At 34.3% G+C, this 15,773-nt stretch overlaps 1 protein-coding gene across 2 annotated transcripts in view; it reads right to left on the reverse strand.

Annotated features, from left to right (window-relative positions):
* KIFAP3 (kinesin associated protein 3) overlaps positions 1 to 15,773 on the reverse strand; it is a 152,312-nt gene that overhangs the window by 41,832 nt on the left and 94,707 nt on the right. For both annotated transcript variants that reach the window (XM_029935002.1, XM_029935003.1), the window contains exons 15-17: positions 15,591 to 15,716; positions 11,586 to 11,684; positions 6,233 to 6,318 (exon numbers count right to left, since the gene is read on the reverse strand). In XM_029935002.1, coding sequence (XP_029790862.1) covers positions 6,233 to 6,318; positions 11,586 to 11,684; positions 15,591 to 15,716 — 311 coding nt within the window. The remainder of the gene's footprint in view (positions 1 to 6,232; positions 6,319 to 11,585; positions 11,685 to 15,590; positions 15,717 to 15,773) is intronic.

The raw sequence follows: 15,773 nt of genomic DNA on the forward strand, positions 1-15,773 counted from the left end.
CTGTGACATTTTCTAACCAGACCTCAAATATAATGATCTCTTCGATCTCTGTTTAAAGTGCTGGGGAGGCTCATCTGTGCAATATCATTTCAAATATCATGTTCAGTCAGGCCACAAAGTTAAAGATAGAACTAAATGAAATTTATTTAAGCAAGAAATCATGATTTTTATCTTTTGTACTATGCTTGGGTTCTTTTGAATCCAATATTGCCAATTAAAACAAAAATACAATAAAGCAACAACATGCATAAAGCCAGCAAAAATACATATACATTAATATACCTGTGATCACATTCATATCATACATATATACATTCTGTATTCTAATTAGCTAGAAGAATATCCTAAATTTCTGCCTTTCAGGTTTATACAGTGTAAAAATGAACTCCAAAAGAGGGCTAACCAAACTTACCTCACTAAACCCAATTTGATGATATAGAATTGAGAAATAAAAAATCTAACTTACAAATCTGAGCAATGAAAATTGGTTCCAAAACTATAAAACAAGCAAGAACCAACTCCACCTGTTCTGGAGAGAACACCTCAGTAGTTTTCTGTCAACAATTCACTTAAAATTCTCTGCTCTGTGCCCATTCCCAAACTGTAAGTCAATTAAAACTGACTGCTGTCTACCCATTTTACCCAATCCCTGTATATTCCCTGCTTTTGAAAGCCTGTCCCAAATAACCAAAGTTCTAACCAGGTTCTAATGTTAATCCTAACCTAATCCCTATGAAAGTTTCTCTAACTGTCCTTCAAGATGCCATAAGACATCTTTTTAAACTGTTTTCCCTTGCTGGCAAGATTAATAAACTTCTGCAGGACACAGGCTTGCCTGGTAATTTTTGTGGGGACCAACTGATGTCTTATTAGAGTTTATATGTAAACCTACAATGGTTTACCTCATTTCAAAACACCAATCTTACTAAATATAATTTTGACTATCTGAAAATAAAGATAGCACCTAGTTTTTCAACTTTAAAATGCCAAAACTTGGTATTAATTCCATGTTATTAAAATATACACAATCTGGCCATGATCACAGACTTACTAAAAGAGAAAGGGCTGTCATTCAAAATCTCAGTGACATAAACCTGTGTGACTATCAGATCACATGGGCCTGGGGCTGGTCAGAAAGACAAGAGATAGTAATCCTTTAGCAGAGAACCTAGGGACATCCCTTTTCCGATAAACACCTGGTAGATACAATGTACCATTACTGCAGAACATCACTGATAGGGCCAGATAGTAGCGCCGCTGCTGGTCCACCTCTAGATGACAGCACCCTGCATTCTCTAGAGTCTAGGATGTAAACTTATATTCTAGGGCATTTGTGTTGATGGGTTTTGTATTCCCAGTCTTAGTGTTTTTATACAGTATGTCCTTAATAAAAATGTATTAAATGTTTTACAACCCAGTAATGTCAGGGGAGGAATTTTTTTTACCAACTGGGGAAGAATTTATTAGGTTCTCAAATACTTGATCCAAAGTTAAGTGCTGAAGGATAAAATTCTAATTGGAGGTTTAGATGCTCTCTATGCATAGAGGGCTCTGTTCTTCCCTTCCGGATTCCCAAGGCTTGGAAGAGACAACCATCAACTACCATGTACCTATCCTCTTGGAAGACTAAGAAGCTAGGTTCCTCTCTTTGTCTCCGTACTCCTCACTGCATCTACTCTAATCCCTGCCTCCCAGAGCCACACATCAGGCCTAGTCAGACAGGTGACAACTTGCTGATGAGGCCATAGAGACCATATCACCAAACATATAATCCTCCTGGGTACAAAGAGTACTACCACCACACATCTATTTCAGTTCACCAATTGCGAGGGTGTAGGTCCAAATTCATTAAACAAATCATCACTAATGTAACATTTCCAAATTTGGGGGACAAGTTCTTTACTGCAGAAGGCCTACTTCTCTAAGCACTGCAAGGAATCTAATTTTTCTTACTATTCCACATTACTCTAAGTAAAAATGAAGTTTGTTTTCTTAAAGAGAAATTGCCTTAAGCTACAAATACACTCATTTTTTTCTTTTCTTTTCTTTTCTTTTCTTCCTTCCTTCCTTTCTTTCTTTCTCCTTTCCTCCCTCCCTTCCTCCCTCCCTCCCTCCCTCTCTCTCTCTCTGTCTTTCTTTCTTTCTTGTTATAGAACATAGCTATGCTGAGAATACTAGGGTATCAAAGCCTAGCAGTAAAAAGAATCTTAAGAGATCATCCACTCCCATTCTAGGCAGGTTTCTAACTATTTCAGAAAGTTAGTTATGTAGTTACTACTAATGCTTACTGGACAGAGGCTTCGCATTCTCCCTTGACAGCTTATTTCTAGTGTTTCATCATCCTTGCTGTGTCTAATCGAACTTTCTCCTGTTTCGAATTAAGTCAATTTCCTCTTGTTTTACTCTTGAAAAAGATTCAGGACAAGCAAATAGCACCCTGAGTCATGATCAGTAATAGAGTCTGAGCTCAAGGAACCGGACTGGCAGCTATGTCCCAAGTGAACCTGAGAAGCGGTCATTTTACTGATGCATTTAAAAAGCCCACTCCTCAAATTTCTCCCAAATAAGAAGGCCTAGCAAGGTAGGAGTGTAACTATGGTCTGAGGTTAGCTGATAAAATTGAGTTCAAATTAAAAGAAGTCGCCACAGACTCAGAACGTGGGTAATTTAACAGATGTGGCACTTCTACACTAGAAGAGGCAGATTCCTGTTTACCACATTGTCCTAATCAAGGCTTTTCCGTTAATTACCCTATTTAGAATTGCTGTGACACGCAGCTTTAAAATGCCAAATTCAGCCACTCTGTAGAATAATCTTAAAGTATAAGCAGTAAGACGTCTGAAGACGTCTGGCCAAAATACAGGCTCCAAACAATTTTCCACAGTTAAAATCCAAACAGTAAATAGATTATTTTCCAGTATCATTTAAAAATTTTAAATGAACAGAAAATAACATAATTAACTGTATCAAGGAAAGAAAATGTTGGTCCATATATTTAACCAACACATAAACTTCTCAGGGCGCCTGGGTGGCTCAGTCAGTCAGGTATTGACTCTTGATTTCGGCTCAGGTCATGATCTCATGGTTCTTGAGTCTGACCCCTGCATCAGGTTTTGTGCTGACAGCCGGAACCTGTTTGGGGTTCTGTCTCCCTCTTTCTTTTCTCCTCTGCCATGTTTATGTGCACGCACACATGCTTTCTCTCAAAAGTAAATAATCATTAAGGCAAATTAACTTCTCAGCTAAGCCTGAGATTTGGTGTAGTGTGAACCAAACATGGAGTGGACATCATAGGGTAGATGCTTCATATATATTTTCTCTAACCCTAACAATACTTGACTAAGCCTCACAAGTGTCATTGTAAATCAAATCTTCAGTAAGTTATAAAATGTCAGAGATTATTTAGCAAGTGAAAGAACTAGAATTGGTTATATTCTAGATGTAATACTCTATTAGACCAAGTTGTCATGTCATAGACGTCAAAGTTGAATATAAGATCTGAACCCCTACCCAACCGAGAAGGGGAGAGAATGTTCTGAGAAATGGTGCAGTTTGTTACTATCAAGTGAAAACTGAACCAGGGCCTGGACACTTAGAAGTGTATAGGAGCAGAAAGTTGAGGAAACATTCTTCCAGTAGAACATGGGGTGTTTCTAGCCCTCTTATTGGCTATATTAGTCTACTTCTTTCCTTCTAAGAAACTCAGCTGGGAATATGATGAAGTTGGATAGCACAGCAGTACTTTTAAATCAGATCATCCACACACAAATATCTTTAAATATTCTGTTTAATAAGTTTATTATTTCTAAATATATCTTCAGACTAAAGTTCCCCAATGTGTGAAATGAAATGGCCCAAAATTACTTGGCATCATATCAAGTATTTACTTTGTTAAGTCTCATATAGAGAGTCATAGAGCAATTAGGTGAACCTTCAGATTACTTGTTCAGAGTTTTGTTACACTAAGTCAAGTGATCAGACCGCATCTTAGAGAGCCATATATTGTTAGCTGATATATCACCAGTTTCACTTTATTGATTATTCTTTAGGGGCCTTATCAACAAGATTCTTTGTAAACATAATAACCTAAAATAATTTTCATTGTGATTTTACATTTTTAACTCTGACTAGGATCTATAAATTCCTTTAAGAATAGTAAGATCAACAAAGTAAAATGAAGATTAAAAATTGAATTGATTTAGAAAAATCAAGGCAAGGTGACTTTTTTGAGCACCATATCAGTGCAACAAAGGGGGCAGAAGCCAAAATTGGTATAGGTTGAAAGGTGAATGAGGGGAAGTGATCAAAAGAAGGAAATAATAGGTAGACATATTTTTTTTCCAAAACATTGGTTTTAGAGAGAGAGAGTGAGGACAGCTTTCTAGAAAAGAAAAGAAAGTAGACACAGGGTGGGGAAAATTCCTGTTTAAGATGGGAGACTTTACACTAAATTCTATTTCTGAAATCATTATTACACTATATGTTAACTTGGATTTAAATTTTTAAAAAAAAGATGAGAGACTTTAGCCCAGAGTTTACAGATTGGGAATAAAATTTTTTATATTCATATTTTATACCAAATATTTTCATAATAAGACTGAGCTGGCATTTTGGAACTATCACAAATTTACATTCTATACCAAACATGCCTACTGTAAATCTAAACATTACTGCCTTCCATCTACTTTTCTCAAAGAAGAAAATTTTAAAAGTATGCTAAAGGCAACCTATAACAAACTGATACCTCTTTCCTTTCTTCATTGCTTAAGGTAAGATAATCACAAATAGAACTTGAGGTTTTTTCTTACACTACATACTTTATACACAACACTGACTTTAGTGATTTACTAGAAAATAGTATATGAGCCATGAAATTATTCTCTAGGAATAATAAATATTCTCTATTCATAAACCTTGTGACCAGGGGTCTACAGGTATGAAACATGTTACTGCAGCAAGTATCTAATATGCAAAGTTTCTTTATTTTTAGAGATCAAAGCTAAAAATGTTAACATACTCATTTAGTTTTAAGCCAGTAATGATATACTCAGTCCAATCCAAAAAGTAGATGACATCAAATAAGATAAATTTCTGAAATAAAAATGCAGGAAATTGACAAGGAAGTACCTGATAGTGATCGTCTGACTTCATAATGAAATCACTAGCATAAGTGCCAACTTAGAGGACTTCTAATAAAGTTGTTAACTGATTCTTTAATATGTTACTCTGAGGGGTGCTAGGGAGGCTCAGTCAGTTAAGCATGCGACTCTTGATCTCAGCTCAGGCCATGACCTCAAGGATGAGACTAAGCCCTGCACTGGTCTCTGCGCTGTCAGCGGGGAGCCTGCTAGGGATTCTCTTTCTCCCTCCCTCTACCCCTCTCTGCTTCCGTGCGTGTTCTCTCTCTCTCTCAAAATAAGTAAATAAACATTAAAAAATGTTATTCTGATCATTTAAAATGCTTAAGTTAAACTTTGAAAACTACTGAATAGGGTATATTCAAGAAAATTGTTATTATATGAGCCAAAATAGAAAGTATAAATCCAGTTTAAAGAAGGAAGAAAGCAAGTTGTGTATGCCATAGGTGAAAACATTTAATGTAATCTAGTTTATGGCACATCCCAGGTGCAAGGACCAAGTCCAGGCAGAATATGGTGGGCAGCAGAAGCATGATTTCTGAAAAAAGTCTGTCCAGAGAGCAAGTTTCTAATCCAGGACTCAGATTACCCTTCTGATTATATTCCTTCAGTTATACATCCTTTCAAAACTTCTAAAGTCATGAATAATATGACTTTTGTATGTTTCATCATTCCAAAGCAACTGACAAAACAAGTGTATGCATATGACAAAAATCAAAGCACTGAAAAATTAATTGATATAACATTTGACTTATTAAAAAAGCTTAATGGTCAAACTGCAAAATTGACTGTTAGATTTTGGTAGAAATTCTCATCAGACCCCTGCTCCAATGCAATAATTTCTCTGAAAAAGAAATGATTCTGAGAGACATGTAGACCTCTTCAAGGAGCCTATTCTTAAAAGGTTTAAAATCAAGGGTCTTAATGTTTAAAACATGAATTTAATATCACTGTATTTTCAGAGATTCATCAAAATACAAATATGCAAAGTTATATATTATTAAATGCAAAGTTCTAAACAGATGTACAGAGGTTTCTTTTTTTACCAAATAAAGACTACTATTACACTTTGCATAAGAAAAAAAATTACTTACCGCTATAATATCTAATGTATTATCACAGACCTTTCGGATTTCATTATTTTTATCATGCATCAGATCTATAAGATACGCTGGAGCCTCTGAATAAAAAGTGGTTAAAGATACAAATTGCATTTGAGATTGAGGCTATTCAAGCATATTAGAAAAATGTCACATTTCTCTAAATTCAAAGTGTTACCCTGAAATCTAACTTCAAATTTTAAAATTGAATAATCAATAAAAGCTGACCAGAAACATTTAACATTTCATTTGTTTAAAAGACAGGGATAATAGAAATAAGAAAGAAAAAAACCCACTAAATAAAAAAGGGTAAGGAAAACAGAATCAGTAAGTTTCAGAAAGTACAAGGCCATAGTTTTGAAAACATAAAAATCACGAAAATGACTGAAGAGGGGGCCCCAGAACCACACAGCTCTCTATCAAGCTTTCCTGAGAAAGCTGGCCCACCTGAAAGTTCCAGAAAATTAATTTCATATAAAAATAGCAAGAGAAAAGAATCATAGCCAAATTTTGTAGACGATTATGAGAAAAATAAAGACATTTTCACATAAAAGATGAAATTAAAGCATTTAAGCAAAAGAATATATGTAAAAGAACAATATATATCAAAGTTAGAAAACTCAAAGAAATAAAATAATTCAGGAAAGAACCAAAAATAAAAGTAAAAATAATTTCAGATATATAAGAACTAAATTTATAGTAATACATGAGTAAATAAAAACAGATAAAACTCCAAGAGAAATGGAAGTTAAAAAGGAAGAAAACTTATAAAATTTAAAAACAAATATAAAGAGAAAATATTAGAAAAAGACGAATTATGTAAGATAGGCAAAGAAGATCCAACATAATAGAAATTTCAAAGAAGACAATAAAAGCTTTTGATGAAAGAGAACAAATACTAAAAACTAAAATTCAAGAGTACTTTCCTGAAATTAGGAAAAAAAAAAAGACAAAACTATGTACTGAAAGATCACATTTGATACTTGCAAAAATCAAGCAAGGATGATGAATACCAACTCAAACTCTAATAAAGCTACTTGGCTTTAAAAATACAGAAATGTTCCTCTTGGTCTTACTGGCCCAAAGATCAAGTCATTTATAAGGGGAAAAAAGCAAATTGCCATCAGACATTGACATATACCAATAATACGCAGATTGCAAACTTCACACTTGCATCAATTAAGGCTAGATGACAGTGGAAAAATACCTTCGAATTGTGGAGAAAAACAATTGGCAATCTAAAATTCCATATTCTGCTAAATGATTATTACAGAGAACATGCTAGTTATTTGCAAATAGAGATATATTTTATTTTTTGTAGATACTCATTTAGCAGTATAAGAGAATATAATTATGAAAGAAAACTCAGAGAATAGAGAAATGGAATTCAAGAAAAAAATAGTAAGCAGGGAATAGGTCAACATATTATAAGTCTTGAATAAACACTAGTTTTTAAAAGGCAATAATTAAAATAATTCATTTTCAAATGTTACAAAAATGAGGTGAATTATTATACTATCAAATAACATGGAAGATGGAAGTGTGGATATTAGACTTACAAGTAGAAGAATACAGTCCTTTAAAACTGGAGAAAATACGTGTTGAAATTTGGGTTTACCTCTTACTAATAAGTAGGGGGAGGTAGAAGAAAAAAGAAAACTCAAATTAACAGATAAACCTCAATGAATCCAAAAAAGAGAGTGAAGAAAAACTTACTGATTTCTAATATTTATAGCCAAGCTTGGTTAAAATTGTATTTGAAACAGAAGCCACAGGTTTCTACCAAGAAACTCTAGCACATGTGTACACAAGCAAATGATATTCTTTCCAGCACTGATTACAATGTTGAAAACAATTTTATCAAGTTTCACCGCAAGTAGCAAAGACAGAGGTTAACTCATACCTTCTACTCATTTTTCTTAGCCACTTACTATTTTTCTTAGGGGGAAAGAGGGATACATTTAAAATGTAGGAAAAAAATGGGGCGCCTGGCTGGCTCAGTGGTTAAGCCGCCAACTTCGGCCCAGGTCAGATCTCACGTTTGTGGGTTCGAGCCCCGCATCGGGCTCTGTGCTGACGGCGAGCCCAGAGCCTGGAGCCTGTTTCTGGTTCTGTGTCTCCTTCTCTCTCTGCCCCTCCCCCTCTCATGCTCTGTCCCTCTCTGTATCAAAAATAAATAAAACATTAAAAAAAAAAGAAATAAATAAAATAAAATGTAGGAAAAAAATACAGAATAATTTATTCTCAGAGAGAACCTAAAGGGACCAAATCAAATTTGACTTACCATGCTGCAATTGTTGGGATCGTATGAAAATACAATAGCAATTGGTTCTCAATTTCAGATTCTCAACTCCTATGCATTATGCTGAGAGCTATTTTTAATATTTCAAACATCTTAATATAAATCCTATGTTTACCTAATATAAGTCTATAGCAGCCATCTTAAACATCAAGTTTCTTTCATTCTGTTTAAAATTATGTCAATAAATAAATAAATAAAATTATGTCAAATAATTTTGGTCATTAATCTAAATTTTAAAAATGGGAAAAGGAAATCCATTTATTACATAATAAATCTTTAAAAATTTAAGTATATTATTGGTCACTGCAAAAATCACAATATTATTTTAATAATAATTTCTAATTATGTGACAAAAGACAATAAGACATATTTAAATGTCATTGACATCAACAAAAATCCTGGTTTTTGAACATCAAAACACTGGGCAAAAGCAATCTAGCAATCTTTACAGTCTTAAGGCATGGATGAAAACATTAGATCGAAGTAGGATTCCTCAGTGCTTTTGTAAAAACTTTAAATCAGCAGATCTTTTCTGACTTACTCCCTCCATTATCAACATGTTATATTCATCAGAAGAACTATTTAAAAAGTACTCACTTCAGATTCAGTGGCTTAACAAAAACTGAACTTGAGAGAAAATAAGGTTACACTGACAAGAAAAATCAAATGGAAGTTGTCTTAATACTGTGAACTTTGACAGTAAGGTACTGAGAGCACATTTTACACAGAAAGACTAGGGTAGAGACACTCACTATGTACTAGCACATGATTGGTACTATAAATACTTAATTCTTCCTTAGTCCTCAGAAAAATCTCTATGGTGTGACATGTAAACAAAGGTTTCCTTCAAAGATGTTACCTAGGAAAGCCATGCTTTCACTTTAGTGTTTTCTAACATGTGTTTCTTATACTGTCTTCTCTAGTTACAGAAATATTCTATTATAAAATATCATTTCAGATTCACGCAACCCAGAAAAGCATATTAAGTTTCCAAGAAGACCCTGTAGCAAGAAAACCTGTTTAATTCACTGTTTTCCAAATTCATTTATCACAGAACCCTTTTTCATGGAGCAACTATTAATATAAAAAAATCCCTGGAACACCACTGGGGGAAACGAATTTATTCTAATCATGTTAATACTGCTCAAAAGAGTGTACCGAGAACTTATTATCCTGAGTCAGTTGATAAGCCACATGGAAAAAATATTTCTTTATGCTAAAGAACGCCCTCTCTAATGTAGTTGTTAAGGCAGAACAGCATTTGCACTGCTGATTGCCCATATCAAAATGAACGTTTCTCAGTTAGACTTGTTATTCTTCAGACTTGACTTTTGGAGACTTTATATGACTCCAGTAATTAATCTTGTCCTCGAAAAGCAAGGCAATTTTCTCCAAAGATGATACTTAAAGTTTGTGTCATTGGCTTAAAGTCAGAGGACTTTAAAAATGTTTTGAGCAATGGCCCATCATCATAAAAAAAAAAGTTTTCCAATGTATTAATTTTAAAAGGGCATTAACTACTTAGATACATGTGTTCACTGACCAAACAAGTACTACCCACTGCTAGGTGTTATGTTAAGTTTTGGATATAGATAAAGATGAGGAAAACAAAACTGGTCTTGGAGCTTGAAGAGCTCAAAATCTTTTGGTAAAGACAGGCATATAAATATTCAATTTAAAGTTCTTTACTGAAGGTGAAAATAAATTACTCATACTGGGAAGGAAGGAGGCTTAACTGGATTAGAAAGGCTTAACTTAAAAGATGGCTTATAAATCTACCTTTAATGAGCTGGAGGTTATTCGGTAAAGAGAGAAATGCATTTGAGATTGATAAGGCACATGAAGAAGCAAGAAGATGGGTCCTACCTGATAAATGATGAAAAATTTGGGTGTGCTAAGAGAAAATTGTACATCGTAGAGTTAAAATAGATTAAAGTCAGCTTAAATTTAGATTTTTCACGTGGGTAATGAAGAATTTTATCAGAGGAGTTCAAAAGCAGATATATTTTATTTTTGGTACACAAACATGCAGATGACCACAATAAAGCATGTGCGTGTGCACGTGCACACACACACGCACAGATTCAGCTTAGACACCACGTCTGTTGCCAGCATTTCATGACATTCCCAGACTTGGTTCTATATATATCCGTATATATGTATATATATCTCCTCTCCTGTGCCCAATGCATATACCTTTATGACGCTGAGACACTGGATTATAATTTTATACTTCTTATTTATTTATCTGTCTCTCCAATTAGACAATAAACCACTTGAGTAATGACTTTTTTAATAAATCTAGCACTTAGAACAGTATCTGTTAATAACTAGAACTTGGCAGATGTTTGTATTATGAATACTCACTTACTGAGTATCTCTGTTTGTTGGAAATAACTACAGGCACTGTAAATCCATCAGTACTTATAACAATCATAAAAGACAAGAGACGTTCTTTTCATTTTAATCAGATTATGATCATTCTATAGATGCAAGATTTTATGCTCTAGGGAGGTTAAATAACATATCCAAGGTCCTGCAGCTTATAAGTGGCAAAGGTAACTTAGAATTCAGGCTATTTGATTGTAATAGATGTAACAGCTCTTTAAACAGGTGGAAGACATCCAGATGGCAGTTAGAAACAAATGCCTGGGACTCAAGAAAGATTTTGAAGATACTAAATACTTAGCAGATAGTTGATAGCAGAAGTCATGGGAATAGATGTGTAGAGTGAATATGGTAAGACTGAAAGAGTACTAAGGATAGTCCCAGGAACATCTGATATTAAAATTATGTTAACAGAGAGGAAAGTTCTGATATGTTTGTTAAGATCTTAGGAATCACAGCCTGACAAGGTAAACAAATCGCTTGTGATATTCTACCTGTATACTGATTTGGGGTCAACAGCTTCCATGAAAAATAGTTTGCCCTCTGAAATTATTTTGGGACTTTGCATTTCCCACATTATTTGAAAAAAATACATAAAGATGCATCTTTTCAGAATACATGAAATGTCATTATCTATTGTAAACATTAAAAGGATACGTGTTTCCTTGATTATGACATCTCTTGTGGCTTGGTGAAAAACCATCTGGTAGAAGACATAAATTATCTGACACACAAATTCATCATCTTCTTGTTGAGCTAAAAGAAAGCAGAAAGTGTCAAATAAGAGAATTCTATAGTAATATACAAAATTGAAATACATTGGAATAGTGGAGAATGAGAAAACTAAAAGTGACAAGAGACAAGTAAAGGATAATTAATTTAATTTATAATATATGGGTGGTGTATATAATTTATATTTTCATTTAGATATTTTTTCTAAATGCTATGATGATGATCAGGAAATTTTATAACATATTTTCAGAAGTTTTAGTAAATTTGGTTATAATTAAACAACATAAAATTACTTTCAAATACAAAGATAAAAACTAAGATTTTGTAAAAGAGAAATTACATCTGCTCTGAGTTATTTAAATCAGACTACTTGAGATGATCTCAAAAGATCAGGCTGGACTTAGGAAGCACTGAAGGACAAGACTGGTGTAAGACCGTGGTGTTTCTCTGTAATTCTCACCAGATTATAAAGAGCTTGACTAAATCAACTTCTATGGCCCTAATGTAAAATGGCGACACTAACACTTGTTTTTTTCTCCATCATAAGAATTTTAAAAATAATTCTAATTGTGAAATAAGTCTGGTTCTACATTTTGTCTGCATAATGTTGACTCTTCATGAGAAAAACAGTTCTTAAAAAAATAATCACACCTTCTAAATTCTATGTCTTTGGTAGAAAAACTTTCTTTAAAAAATTTTTTTTAATGCTTATTTATTTTTGAGAAGAGAAAGAGAGACAGAGTGTGAGCAGGGGAGAGGCAGAGGGAGAGGGAGACACAGAACTTGAAGCAGGCTCCAGACTCTGAGCTGTCAGCACAGAACCCAATACGGGGCTCGAACTCACAAACTGTGAGACCATGACCTAAGCCTAAGTTGGATGCTGCTTGAGCCATCCAGGCACCTCAAGAGGTATTATTCTTGAATAATGTTAACAAAATTAAATTTTACCTACTGTCATGAAATAAGTTGTTTTAGTTTTGATCGAATTGATTATACAAATAGTAAAAGGAATATTGTATATCATAAGCTAATTAATGTTTAATATCACATAAAGAATAGTTTAATAGGTTAGCTGATGTCCACTAATTAATATGTAGTGGCAAAAGCAAATATGTATAGAAATCTAATTTTTAGGTACTGGTTATAAAATTTCATTTATTATTAGTTTTCTATCAACTCCTGGCATTTGTCAATGATAGCCGTTAGACACATATTTACAGGTCAACAGAGCATTAGTTATTTGTGTATAATAAAGTGCGGGACCTTTAAAGTCCAATCTATTCCAAAGGATTTCCCTCACCAACTTGCCAATGTACTACTCTCCCAGACTACTTGGGGTAAAATTCTACTAATTACTGTCTTGGTATATAGTATCCCCTTATTTAACCACAAAGGTTTTAATAGAATTATGTCAGGCATACAACAGTGATTCAACAGTTCTATGTATCATTCAGTGCTCCCCATGGTAAGTATAGTCACTACCTGTCATCACAAATTATTACATTATTATTGACTATATTCACGGAAATCCATGTATTTCTTAAAAAGAGAAGTATATAGCCTCTGTTCATGATAACCTCATGGCAGAGAACATTAGGGCACAGTAAGACACTGTGAGCTACCAGCTTGCCTTGTACATGTCTCAGTTCTCTCAATCATAATCAAGAGGGAACAGTAATTCCAGAAAACTGGCCATGGGGCACCTGGGTGGCTCAGTTGGTTAAGCGTCCGGCTTTGGCTCAGGTCATGATCTCATGACCCCCACATCGGGCTCTGTGCTGACAGCTCAGAGCCTGGAACCTGCTTCAGAGTCTGTGTCTCCTTCTCTCTCTTACCCTCTCCTTCTCGTGCTCTCTCTGTCTTTCAAAAATAAATAAAAAACTAAAAAAAAAAAAAAAAAAAGAAAGAAAGCTGGTTATGTTGTTTCAACTTTCTCCAGCTCATCACAAAATCTTCATTCTCACTCTGCCAACTACATTGTCTTCACTTACACCTCCCAACCACCTAGTCTTTCTTTTAATTGTTTCTAATTTTGAAAACTCTTAGCTGGGAGAAGGGTGGACCAAAGTAAGTATTTATACACTACACGTAGGAACACTTCAAAATATGAGGTATTATCTCTAGATGATGTATCAAATACCTTATGTTAAAGAATTTACAAATCAACCTTAAAAATTCAAGAGAGAGAAATGGGCAAAAGACTTAAATAGGTACTTAACTTCATTAGCCATAACTAACTGGTCAATAAACACAAACAGGTACTCAATTATTAGTCACTGGGGAAATGCAAATTAAAACCACCCCTCTGAAGGCTACAATTAAAGAGATTGATAATGCTCAGACATGGAGGTGATATAGAACAACTGGAACTTTTGCACATTGCTGGTGGGATTGAAAACTGACTCAATTAACTTTGAAAAACAGATTAACATTATTTACTAAAGCTAATGTGCAGACTCTATGACCCAACAATTCAACTCCTAGGTGTATGTCCAATAGGAATTAATATATTCATCAAATGAAAGGTTTAAGAATGTTCATAGGAGCATTATTTATAATAGCCCTTCTCCTATAAAAAAAAAAACCCACCCTATTGTCTACCAATAGTAGAAAGGATAAAGAGTGGTATTTTTACACAGCAATGAGAAGAAACACACTTCTGTATACAACATAGATGAATCTCACTTTATAATGTCTGACCAAAAAAACCCCCCTAGATTCTACTTATAAAAAGCTCAACACCAGGCAAAAGTAATCTATATATGATAACAGAAAGGACAGAAACCAGTTCAGAGAGGGTGATAATGACTGGAAGATGGCAGAAGAGGGACTTCTAGGGTAATGGTGATATTTTATTTCCTCATGTCAGTGGAAGTAACATGGGTGTGCTCATTTTGAAAATTCATTTAGCTATATTTTTGTATTTTTCTTTATGTATGTTATACTTTTTAAAAAGTCTATTAAAAACAACACGAAGTGCAGATATATTATACATAGTACAGGAAAGCCTGAGATGGGAGTGTCATTTTAGGTTTCCCATACCTTCCAAAATCCCTACGTTAAAGCCCTAACCTAAATGTGACTCTAATTTGGAGACAGGTCTATAAGGAATTAATTAAGGTTGAATGAGGTCATAAGAGTGGAGTACTGACCCCATAGGATTAGTATCCCTTGAGATACTAGAGCATTGTGTGTGTGCTTGCTCTTGCTAGCTCACACTCTGCCCTGTGGGGATGTGATGGCACATTCAAGAAGGTGGCCTTCAGTGAGTCAGGAAGAAAGGCCTCACCAGGAACCATTTGATTTTGGACTTCCTAGCCTCTAGAACTATGAGAAAATAAATTTATTTGTGTACGCAACCCAGTCTAAGGTATTTTGTTATGGAAGCCTGAGTAGACTAACACAAAGTCCTAAGGAACTTGACACTAATAGAATGATATTAGATTCAAATAGATTTTGTATGCAGTGAGGGAAACAATGAACCCTGGCCCCTTAAAAGCAATACAAAGTTAAGGAAAAAAACTCCATCTAGGCCTCATTGACCAATACTGTAACCATAGCCACTGTGGCTAATTAAATTAAAATTAAGCACAAAATTCGGGTGCTCAGTCCCAATAGCCACATCTCAAGTACTCAACAGCAACATGTGTTGGACAGTGCAAATAGAGAACATTTTCTTCACCACAGAACATTTAGAGGACCTAGAAGGGAATAGGATGCTTCTGAATGAACCTTCCTGATTAGAAATCAAGACATTCAAAAAAGGGTTTACACAAGATAGGGAGGTCCAATTCAATCAACAGAAAGCTCAACAGAAAGAAAGAAGAGAATATTAGTATTTCATGATTGCAGATCTTTTATATTTCAAAATGTAAACTAATAGCCTGTTCATATATTAGCAAGGATAAATTGAAATAAATTATAATTTACCATTTAGCAATTCAATGAGTGCAGGGATTATCCCAGATTTGGCTAGCAACGCAGCACAAGAGTCATCCATAGATACAGTTCCAATCATTATAACCACTTCTAAAACAAGGTCATCTTCTGCAGCACCTAGTAAAGTCAAACCCCAGAAAGTTTTGATTGAAATGTCCTGACTCAAATACATTT

Source organism: Suricata suricatta, chromosome 3, assembly GCF_006229205.1.
Source record: "Suricata suricatta isolate VVHF042 chromosome 3, meerkat_22Aug2017_6uvM2_HiC, whole genome shotgun sequence".
Classification (NCBI taxonomy): Eukaryota; Metazoa; Chordata; class Mammalia; order Carnivora; family Herpestidae; genus Suricata; species Suricata suricatta.